Source organism: Phlebotomus argentipes, unplaced genomic scaffold (assembly GCF_947086385.1).
Source record: "Phlebotomus argentipes unplaced genomic scaffold, Phlebotomus argentipes genome assembly contig_15, whole genome shotgun sequence".
Classification (NCBI taxonomy): domain Eukaryota; kingdom Metazoa; phylum Arthropoda; class Insecta; order Diptera; family Psychodidae; genus Phlebotomus; species Phlebotomus argentipes.
In genome coordinates, this window is record NW_026776181.1 from 3178810 (window position 1) to 3190331 (window position 11522).

Genomic DNA, 11522 nt, shown 5'->3' on the forward strand with positions numbered 1-11522 from the left:
ACCTGCAGTTCAGTCCGGGATAGAGTTTGTGAAGAACATCAGTTTGATCCTTCAATTGTGCCTCTTGTGAGACGAAAGAAAAACTCATAACTTCTTCCATTGAAATATATTTTATTTAAAACTAATAATAAATAAATTGAAACACAACAGTGTTTTATTTATACTCTAAAAAATAATAAAATAAAAATATTGTTATTTTTATTACATATGTATTTCATTTCTTCCTCACTTTTTTTCACTTTCTCATAATAATTATGAAAATAATCCTATGATTTTTTTCTTCTTGTTTTCATTTTTATCGTCACCACTTTATATCGCGGTTCTCGCCGCTTCTTTCTCTCTTTCTCTCTGCAAAGTGGCTTTTCCTCTGTGTCTCTCCTCTTCTCTCACTCCACACTCGCACTTTCACTATTTTCCTCTCCGGCATTTTCAATAGAATCAATTTTATTTTCAGTTTAATAGGTATTAATAGAAAAAAAACTAAGTTAATCTTAGATCCTTCTTTTGATATATATATTTATATATGTATATATCGTATCGTATATTAGGTATAGGATAAAAATATCAAATAATACTCATTTCAGTGTTTTTCTCCTCCTTTCTCTCTCTCGCTTCACACACTCATGCACACAATTTATCATCGCCATTCGCAGCCACGCTCTTTCACCCATTCTTTACCTATGAAAGTGCATCTCATTCGCGTCTCTTCGCTACTCTACTTGTATATAATTCTTCTGCCTCTTTTCCACTCCTCCTCTTTCTCTATTAAAATTGAATATTTTGTGTTGTCTCTTAAAAATTTCTTCATTTTCTTCTTTTTACACCTACAATTACTTGTTTTCCATCCACAATTCTATCTCATTTATAATGTACCTATACATAAATTTAAGGTTTTATACTAAAAATTTATTACGAATAAGGTTCATTTTACATTTTATTATCATTTCTTCTTATGCAATTCTCTCATTCATATCTTTTATCTTTTAATATAAAAACCCACGATTCGTTTTCTTGTCATATGAATTTTACATTTTATAATTATTTAAAATCATTATTAGTTTCTCTTTTAATTATAATTTTCACCTACACTAGAATGCAATGCTTAATAATTTATTAAAATTTCCATTTTTTTTTTTTAGTTTTAATCCTCTTTCGTATATTACACAGGCTGCATTTCATGTATATTCACTCGCTAAATTGGTTGTTAGAATTTATCAATGTCAGCAAAAATCATTTTCTCTCTCTTTCCTTTACTATTAATTGCGATAGAAGAGATTTTTTAGTCACTTTTCATCTCATCCTTTCTACTATTCAATTTTATTTACACTTATCACACAAAATAAAACTTTGTTTTCGAGAATTTAACAAAAAATGAATAATTGGAGAATCTTTTTGCTAAATTTTTCTCTTTTTTTTCCACTGTATTTACGTGTCCCCGAAGTTTGAGAAGAAAAAAAAAAGATGCATGAAATATTTCCTCCCCCTTTTAAAGTGGACCTTTTTTTCATCTTTGTGACATGGAAATCTCCTTCCACAATAAATATACATTATTATAAAAAAAAGAAGTTTAGGAAAAAGAGGGAACTTCATCTAAATTGCCATCTAAGCACAGCAGATTCTCTTTCTCATCTCTAGTTTTTTTTTTCTTCTTCTTTTAGTAAGAGTCAAAATAAAAAAGAACTATTTTCACGCTACAAATTAAATATTAAGATAATAATAATTACAGAATATTATTTTAAAATAGTAATGATTTAAAAAATAAATCTTTCAGCCGTAAGTAAAAAAAAATTCTCTAAACTAAACCATAATTTCTCTCTACTAACTCCATTTTCTAGATATAATTTCTCTTTTTCATGTTACAAATTTTTCCGTCTTTTTATCAATTTTCTGGTTTTTTTTTCTTCTTTATATATCCAAAGTCAAATTTTTTCGATCGCTCAGTTAAGATTCATTTTTCGCTTTCTTCATTAACCCATTTTTTGTGTTGTTTTCTTGGAAGCTAATTGTAAAAAATTCTATTTCTTCTTTTTTTTCTTACAAATTCATCTTCACGAGTGTAAACCAAGCAAATTCATTTGATAAATACTTCCTATCATCGACTAATTTTTGCATAGAATTTCCTTTTAGAGAATGTGTTTCCCATCTAATTTTTTGTTTTATCCTTTTAGATACGATGCCGATTGTGACGCAATTTGGGTCTCTTGCTTGAGAAAAGAAATCATTCTAAATCGCAGCTATAAAATTCCACTTTCCGAGGCCTCTCAACCCCCGTAGGCCTGACCCTCGTCGCGCTGTATATAAATCTACACTCGTCTAGCATCTTCTCATCCCTCTTAAATATTATTGGAATTTGGATTCTGTTCACTTCACACTCGCGATCATTCACACACTTGCTAATGCGCGCGCCTCATATTTTCACACTTTTGCTAAGTTTTGTGTTTTATACCTCTTCAATTTTAGTTGATTTTCATTACCACTTCTAAATTACACAGCCACCACCCCTTTTCTCGTCCACTCACTTATTGGTTTTTTTCATCTATTTAGTCATTTCTTTGTAATGTTTCATCTTTCATTTGTGTTCTTGTGATCGTTCTTAATTTAATAGCGTATCGCCGCCACTTTGGGCTCCAGAGATCCCCGAGTCATTCTTATGCATGGTTTACAATTCGTACACGACCATCAATCCTATATATTCATGAAGTTAATGGGCGATGCATGGGCGAATCCTATTCCTCGTCACGGAAACAATTCTACAAAAATTTACACTATCATTCATGTGGTTTTCTTTTTCTTTCCTTATATACAATCATAAATGGATGCGATTAATGAGAAGAATTTGACTCTTATTTGGTATTTAAACACGATTTGTTTGATGCTTTCCCCCAAGAGACGAACGTCAAATTATGCACTTCTTGCCATTCACTCCTAAAATAGGGTTTTTTTTTCTTCATTATTCTAACGATTTTACAACTATTTACAATGTTTTCCTTCTTACATAAGTACATAATAGTTTTTCTTTCTTCTTCTTTTATCTCAATTTCATTTTCTTTGTATAACTCCCTCATACTATCTCTCAACCACTTTACACTTCAAACCCCAACACTTGACAGTACATTTCTTCCTAGTTTTTTTTTCCTTCTTCTTCTTTTCTTTCACCTTCGCACATGTCAATTAAAAAGTGGGAGAAAGGAATAATTCATGTCTTTTTTTCTCTATATATCCACCCCCTTAAATCCCATAAGTCTCTCTCCACAACGCCAGTGTTTGTGTGGATCGTTGATAGAATATCAAAATAATAGGGACGACAGTGTCAACGAGGAAGTCACAGATTCAACTACAGCTGCTCCACGAATTTCGTGAGTCTCTCTTGTGGATTCAGTGGCGATGTGTCACCGCCCGGACCACCGCCACCCACTGGATCGCCCGGCACTCCACCAACGCCGCCTTGGGGCGCCGGCGAGTGACTGGACAAGTGGTGCGGAGATTGCTGCGCCCGTGGCGATGGTGTCGTCTGCGGACTCCTGATGGGCGGTGGCGATCGCACCGTCTGCATCAGTTGCTGCTGCATCGCATGCTGAGGCGTCGGTGGTCCCATGACGCCCTGGTTCGGCCCACCGGCGCCCGCTTGCTGCAGCGACTGCGACAGCACGCCACCGCCCGGTTGCTGTGGATTCGGCTGCTTCATGCTCTGCTGCATCGCATACTGTTGCTGGTCTTGGCCAAAGCCACCGCCGCCGCCCTGATATCCGCCCATCTGTGGCGCCCTTGGCCGCTGATAGGGCGGCGCAGGTGGGAAGTTCTGCATCTGCATCTGACGCTGAAGCATCATTTGCTGCTGCTTGTACCAGTGCTGCTGCTGCTGCGGCGTCTGAAGCTGCCCACCAACTCCAACCTAATAACATTTCACAAGACAAATTTAGTATATAATAATAGATGTCGACGAGAACAAAACCCGGGAGAAACATATCTAAAAATCGACCAAAAATGTCGCTTTCCCATCTTTGCACAATAAATAAAAACTTTATGGCCAATAAAATGATCTCTCAACAAACAGACGCACTTCAACACTTAATGCTCCATAAATCCTACACACATACTTTCCATACCACACAGCGCCAAAGCACTCACCTGAACCTGATGTGGATTGCCTCCTGGCTGTCCAAGTATCGCATTCTGCATGTTCTGCATCCGATTGGCAGGTCCTTGGTTAGGCGGTCCACCTGGCATCACAACTTGCTGCTGCTGCTGTTGCTGCTGCTGCAGCTGCTGTTGTTGCTGTTGCTGCTGCTGCGGATTCATCATGTGCGGCAGCGGACCACCCTGCTGCTGTCCACCACCCTGACTTTGATTCTGCTGTGACTTCGGGGAAGAAACACACCCAATTAATTCCACCTGCCCGTGGCCAGAGTCCCATCACCCTCCGGCACTCTTCACACTTACCTGTCGTTGCTTTATAAATGCCGCCATTAGAGGTGGATTTGATTTCAATATCTGCAGAATTTGATTCTGCTGCTCCTGACCCGATGATGGACTCTTTAGTGTTTGCATCAATTGCTGCAGGGCATGCTTGTGAGCCGGATTGTTTTGCTGTTGATTCTGCGGCATTGATTGCTGAACATGCGGTCGGACAGCAGCCATCATTTGATTATTCTGAGGCCCCACCATTCCCATAATCTGTAACAATGAATGGATTGCACAAACATTTCCATCAGTCTGAAAGTCAGTGATGTGTTGTCATTTTCAGTCTACTCACCGGTTGTTGTCCACCAATGATTGGCTGCATCATTTGATTCTGATTCGGTGGTCGCAAGCCAGGCTGGGGTTGTGCTTGATTCGGATACCTTGTACCCCATTGGTCCATCGACAGGAGATTCCCAGTGGCTCCTGGTCCAATGGCCACTCCACCTTGGGCAGTTTGCTGCTGTGGCGGTCCACTCAAGTGTCCCGCCATCGTTCTCTGCATCCCTGGCGGTGGCATTTGATTCCCAGGAACAGTCGGATTAACCTTGCCGAAGCCTCCAGCGTTCGGGACTTGTTGTCTCGCCGCCTCTTCTTGAACCTACACAAAGCCAAGCAATCATTAACATTCCGCTGACAAATCATCTTTTAAGCTTCCACTCACTTGTCGCACAACTTGAAGCACATTGGCAGGTGGTGTTTGAGCTCCGGGCTTCATTCCAATACCCTGATGAGGACTTCCCATGCCACCCATTTGTGACACCGGTGATGGAGTCGCTGTTGGGCTCATGCCACCACTTCCGTTGCCACCACTCGAAGCTTGAGTATTGGTCATGCCTGAGCTGCCGGACGATGGAAAGTTGCTGGATGTCGTTGGAGCGGCGGCACGAGTATTCATCACAGCCACACGACGACGCAATAACTGAGTTTGTTGAATTCTGTTGAAGACAGAGAAGATAAAGTGATTAGCATTTCCCAGAAATCCCACAAACGCCTATCGCATGCTAACCTCTGCTGTAGGGCCTGATTCTTGAGCTTCTGCTTGATATTGTGACAGAAAGGCACTGGACACTTGTTCCCATCCAGACAGTGCTTGGCGTGATAGCAGCAAAGCGCAATAAGTTGCTTGCAGATCGGACAGCCTCCATTGGTCTTCCTCTTGCAATTCTTCGTGTGTGTCACCACACGCTTCATCTTCTGACACGACGGCAGTCGACAATTGGCATCGCGACACTGACAAGCATGCACCAGCGAATGTATACACCGCTGAATACTCTGCTTCCGCGCCTCCTGTGGATTCGCCTGCTTGAGATCCGTTGGCGATGAGCCGTCGTCCAAGTCGAAGCCTAACTTCTCCATGTTGTGCGGATGACCAACTTTCGTCTTGCAGCCAATGCAGAGATCAAAGTCCTGTTTTTTGTCAATGCACACAAAAGTCGCATTTGGTTGAGAGATAGAGAAAGAGATGAAGAGAGACAAGAGCAGAAAAAAAGAGACATGTTAGTACATATTAACCACAACACTTTCATCATCAAAAAAGAGAACAATTACAAGAACAGGGAGGAAAGAGAGCAATTCGTTTACATCTGCTCTCTCGCATCTTCCCCGGTTTTGTTTAACACTTCTTGTAGTTTCTCAAAATGTTAAATAAAAATAAAAGAATATTGGCAAATAACTTACATCACAAACAGTACAGTGGTATCGCGTCTCAACATGGTTCTTGCAGTTATTGCAGGTATAAACAAATTTGTCTTGTCCCTGATTGTGTAACTCATACAACATACACAATGTACTGAATTGTGCTCGTCGCAATGATGAGAATTCATAATGTTTATCTCGTGCCAGTGTCAGGAATGCATCACGACCATCCATGAGATCACAATTCATCAATGGATCGGGATCTTGTATTGGCTGTTCGTATAGAATTGCAAGGTATACATATTATTAATATTATTGTATGCATGTTGGGCCACACAACGGAGAGAGAGATAGAGAAAGAGAGATTGTGAGAGAGTCAAGAGAGGAGAAAATTGATTATTACAAATAAATACGTTTTTCAGCATTGATAAGACGTGATGAAGAAAAAAGTAAAATGATTGACTACAAACTCAAAAGGCATCAATAATAAATTGTCTCTCCCTCTCTCTCAATCCTCTCAATAATAAATATTTCCTCACAACTATACAACTTGATCATTTTATAATAAACAAATAAGATGCTCAACTTACAGCTAAACTGGCTGCCGATTGTGCAGAATGTAATCGAATAACAAAGAACACTTCCTTATGCTTCTCCATAGTGGCAAATATCTTCGCGCTCAAATCATTGCCATTCTGCTGCTCATTCGACTTTTTGCTATTTTTTCGCTGGGCAGCTTTTGATTTGTTTGACTTCTTCGCCTTCTTCTGGCCTTTCTTCTTCCCATCAGCACTCGCCTCACTGTCATCATTCAGTGATAAAATCTACACAAGTGCAGAGGAGACAAGAAAAAAAAACGCAAAATAATCATATTGAAAAATACACACACATTTCATATGATAATGAAACTCCTCAGTCAACACATTTTCTTCTTCTTCTCTTGGCTGTACTCACCGCATTTGCAGCTGCCTCTGCCGCTTCTGCCTGCTTCCTCTTCTCCTCCTCCTCCTGGTCCAGCTCCTTGATGCTCTCCTCCAGCACATTTGGCCAGAAATCACCCTCGAAGTAGGGCAACTCAGCGGCCGACGTCAGTTTATCCTCCATGGCTTGCTTGAGGATGTCCTTGTAGTCCTGGATGGTTCTCTCAATCATCCCCTTGTCCAGCATCTTCTTGTACCACTCCTGCAGACGCTTGGGCTTGGGAATCTTCTGATCTGGCGGGTGACAGTGGAAGATGTAGTCATCACCCTCGGATGGTGGACACGCCCAGATGTGAGCCATTGTGTAGCCCAACTGTTTCACGTAATCCATGTACCCCAGGAGGATCTCATGATACACTGCCGTCCTGTACTGGCGCGGCTTGAAAAAGTGCACAGAGTCGAGATACGCAATGTACACTCGCCTTGTATTCGGCGCCGTACACTCCGATCCATACTCCTGCACGTGCATGCCGAAAAAGCACACATCCACCCCGTCTAGCTCCTCAAAGGCAAACAATGCCTTCGCTCTGTACGGGAATTCCGGCGACAACTCGCCATTCTCAACAAATCGACTCCTCATGCCAGGCTTCACCTCGACAACCTTGTCAGAACTAGACACCACGCGAATGTGCACCTCACCAGCTCCAGCCTCCTTCTTCTTCAGGAAGTTGTTGACGCGTGTCTCAATGTAAATACCCAATTTGGTTGTGGGTAGTCTTTTGGCATTGAACTTGTTGTCCTTCCGCTTCTGATTCTTCTTCTTCAAACAATTATCACATACAAAACCACCTGGCCATATTGCCTCCAGGTATAGCACACAGATTTGATGCTGCTTTCGTCCACAATCCAAACAATCAACAAATGGCTCCAACTCCAAGTGATCATTTTTCATCTCTTTGAACTGATCCTTCTTGATTTGCCTGCGTGCGACACACATCGAGAGAACAACCATGTAAGAAATCTTATTGGCATCAATGGGAATAAAACTATCAAATACTCACGTTTGAGACTGAAGAGGATCGTCTCCAAGTGTGACAGTGTCACCAGGAATATCATTGAAGCATTTTTGGCAGAATGTATATCTGTCAGAATTAAATCCATAAGAACTCAGACTGGCCAACAGTGATTTTTTTTTCGTGCATATTGCAATTAAGAATAAAGATTTTGCAAGCAGGATCGCAGATGTGATTATTGTGTTTTTTTTTTTATCCACACACCAAAATGGTATTTTTTGTTTTGTTTTCAAGGACACGTGCATTAGTAGGCAATATAGTTTGTGCATGTTTTTTTGTGTGGGTAGGTTAGATGCAGCATAAAATCATATAAATGATAGGAATATGAAAATAAAGAGAAAAAAAATAAAAATACACATGTTAGAAAAGAGCGTTCATGTGTGATAAGATCAAAGTGCCATTTAGAAAAGAAGCCCGAATAGGATTAGGAATTACATTACAGTTTAAGGAAGTGCAGCAATAATGGATAAGATTGCATTGTCAAAGATCTTACCTATTTTGGTAGCTGTAGTATTTAGCATCTCGCGGAATTGTACAGAGCTGCTTACCGTAGCAGCACAGAACTTGAGGATTGAATGTATACTTTCGTCCACAGCAGTATCCAAGTGCTTGCATTACCGGATCAATTTCTTGCTCAAACACCTCAGAAAGCTGCAAATGAATTCACGTTAGACATTGGCATCTGTGAAGATCAATTGAAGAGTATATCCTTACCTTTGTACAATATCGATATACCCTCGATGTCTTTCGATTGTAGAGCCACGCATTGTCAAACATTAGCCACACATCATCGACATACTCCCAAGGATCAGAATAGTGGCCAGAGCTCAGCTTCAACTGAATGGTGCTGAGATCCATTGGTTTCTTTACAATTTCAAAGTAATCCGGAATCCCCAGCGCATTGGGATCCACGGGTTGTCGGAAAGGCAACGATTCCGGATCCTGACGATACAATTTCTCCAATGTGGGCATCAAGGCTTGCTTCAGCTCTTCGGGCTTAAACACTGCATTGAAAAACAAACAAACAAACATCAGAAATCACTGTATATCAAACTGACAAATTACGGAATACTCACAGCATTTCTTCTTCTTATCCTGCGAACTGGTCGACGGGAGTGGTTCGGGAACAAGGGGCTTAATGTCAGGCTTGATATCACTGGACGGTGACATTGGCTCCTCCTTGATCTCCTCTTTGATATTCTTGCAATCTGTCCCATCTTGATCCATAGGCTCCACCTTACACTCCTGTTTAATCTTGTCATTATTGACATTCTTCCCTGTTCCACTTCCATCCATATTGCTATCTGTGTCCTCCATCTCCTTCTTGATGTCATCCTCCTGCTTTATGTCCAACTTCCCCTTGCACGAGTTGCTATTCTGCGGTGACTGGGAGTCATCATCGCGATCCCGCGTCGCCGCCTCGAGGGCAGCCATTTGGGATGTGAAGCTATTCGCTCCGGCTTGCTGTCTCTTCATCGCAGCCGCCTGATTGTTCCTGTCAGCCTGAGTGAGGCCACCCTTGCCCATACTGTTCTGCGACTGCTGCTGCATCACCTGCGCCTGCTGATGGTGACTGCCAGCCATCGTGGAGACTTGCGATGTTGCCGTCGAGCAGTTGACGCTGTGCGACGGCGATGAGAGTGATGGAGGTGGCGTGGGTTCGGGCGGTGGTTGTAGCATTGATGGAACACTTGGTGGATTTGGAGTACTGACCGGAATGGGGCCATTGGGCGTGAGACTGGGCGACGGACTCGGCACCGGAACCAATCCACCACCACTCATAGAGTCCATTGAGGCGGATGTTGTGACCATGTTGCCGCCTCGTGCGCTAGACATGCTGTTGAAGACACTGTTGCCCTGCATTTGACTCACATTCCCGCCAAATGTCGATGGTGCCTGCGGTGAAACCATTGAGTTGGTGTTCTGAGATTGCGACTGGGCCATGCGCGCCTTCATAATCTCATTGAATTGATTCGCTTGCGTCTGCAGCGCACTCGGCCCATTGGCGTTCAGGAATTGATTGGCAGCCGATTGATTTGACGTGCCCGCCATGCCGGGCTTTCCGCCCATGGCGCCACCCTGGCCACCTCCGAAGGGTGACAAGTTGGGATTCGGAACCAGCATGTTCTGCTGACTATTTGGGCTCGGTCCCGACGGGCCCACCACGAAGCAGTGCTGCTGCTGATTGCCCGGGAATGCCAGACGATTGGCACCCATGCTAATGCCCACCATTCCACCTGGCGAGTGACTCCTCACACTCTGGCCGGGCTTCGCTTGGCCCATGGTCGGCACTGGCGGCCGCTGAATGCCAACAGCACCGCCGGCTGCACTTCCTCCCGGCAATGTGGTGCCCATGACATTCACTTGGCCACCTAGCTGGCCGACAATTCCCGTGGCATTTCCACTTACATTTGGCTTTATCTGCTGCTGTGGCGTCTGCTGCTGTGCCTGCGTCACCTGACCACCTTGCTGTTGCTGCTGTTGCTGCAATTGCAGCTCCTTCCTCTTCATGCGCTTCTCCTCCAGCTCCTTCTGAATCTTGTATATCTTCTCAGCCAGCAAATGGTAGTACTCCGAGCGACTGTTGGCCATCTCGTACATGTCACCCTCCACCTTCTTAGCGTACGCCACCAAATTGTGCATCCGCCGATCCAGCATGGCCGCCGGGTCGGGCGTTGGGAAGATTGCCTGCACCAATTTGTGAACGAGATGATTGCGCAGATCTGGTGTTACGGAGTGATGCCAGTCCTTGGCCGCTGTCACAGGGACTGCCACAACTTGGTTATTCTGGAAGGTCATATTATTGCCACCAGCTCCAGCCGCACCTGTCGCCGTGCCGCCGCCTGATGCCGCGCCAACTGGACACAATTGACCAGCAGCATTGCTACCTATTGCATTCCCACCCTGGCTGTCTCCAAATAGCTGGGCATTGAGTGATGTTGGAATGTTTGAGTTTGTCACTTGCGGCATCGTCGGCTGCTGCTGCTGTGGCTGCTGCGGCGTAGCATTTTGCTGTTGCTGCTGCAGCGCCAACTGCTGAGCCTGCTGTTGGTGCTGCTGTTGTTGTTGCTGTTGCTGCTGCTGCTGCCCAATAGCACCCGCCACTTGCTGCTGCTGAGCGTTCACCGCTTGGGCAACATCACCACCAATCATAAGATTATTCGGCAGAATCTGACTGTGATTCGGCGTACCCTGATTCGGCACAATCACACGCACCACAGAGTTCGGTCCCGGCAGTCGAACGCACTGTCTGGGACCTGGAGCCACCTGGGGCGTCGTTGTGGGCATTGACGGTGCTGCCGAGGACGCGGGTGTCCCTTGAATGGTCATTCCGTCGTAGTTTCGCCTCATGCCGCCGGCGTCCTGGCCAGGACCGCCAGTCTGAAGAGGACCGCCCGTGGGTCCTGTGGCCGCTTGAGGCGCTCCCACATTT

The 11522-nt window shown here is 43.8% G+C and overlaps 1 protein-coding gene across 1 annotated transcript; it reads right to left on the bottom strand.

Moving 5' to 3' along the window:
- Nucleotides 1-91: 91 nt before the first annotated feature.
- LOC132261866 (CREB-binding protein) lies at nucleotides 92-11513 on the bottom strand. Its single transcript, XM_059760879.1, has 13 exons — nucleotides 9166-11513; nucleotides 8804-9093; nucleotides 8583-8740; nucleotides 8078-8188; nucleotides 7051-7996; nucleotides 6687-6920; nucleotides 6139-6369; nucleotides 5468-5868; nucleotides 5123-5396; nucleotides 4754-5059; nucleotides 4441-4674; nucleotides 4129-4359; nucleotides 92-3892 (listed from the first exon to the last, which is right to left on the bottom strand). The coding sequence occupies exons 1-13, from the start codon at nucleotides 11438-11440 to the stop codon at nucleotides 3335-3337; spliced, it is 6249 nt and encodes a 2082-aa protein (XP_059616862.1). The 5' UTR covers nucleotides 11441-11513; the 3' UTR covers nucleotides 92-3334.
- Nucleotides 11514-11522: the final 9 nt, after the last annotated feature.

Excerpts from the sequence above, each read along its gene's own strand:
- LOC132261866 (XM_059760879.1), bottom strand. The coding sequence starts at position 11,440 with ATGAGGCGAAACTACGACGGAATGACCATTCAAGGGACACCCGCGTCC. Across the intron at positions 9,094-9,165 it reads GGATAAGAAGAAGAAATGCT|TGTTTAAGCCCGAAGAGCTG; the intron begins GTGAGTATTCCG and ends TTTTCAATGCAG. Across the intron at positions 3,893-4,128 it reads GCAATCCACATCAGGTTCAG|GTTGGAGTTGGTGGGCAGCT; the intron begins GTGAGTGCTTTG and ends AAATGTTATTAG.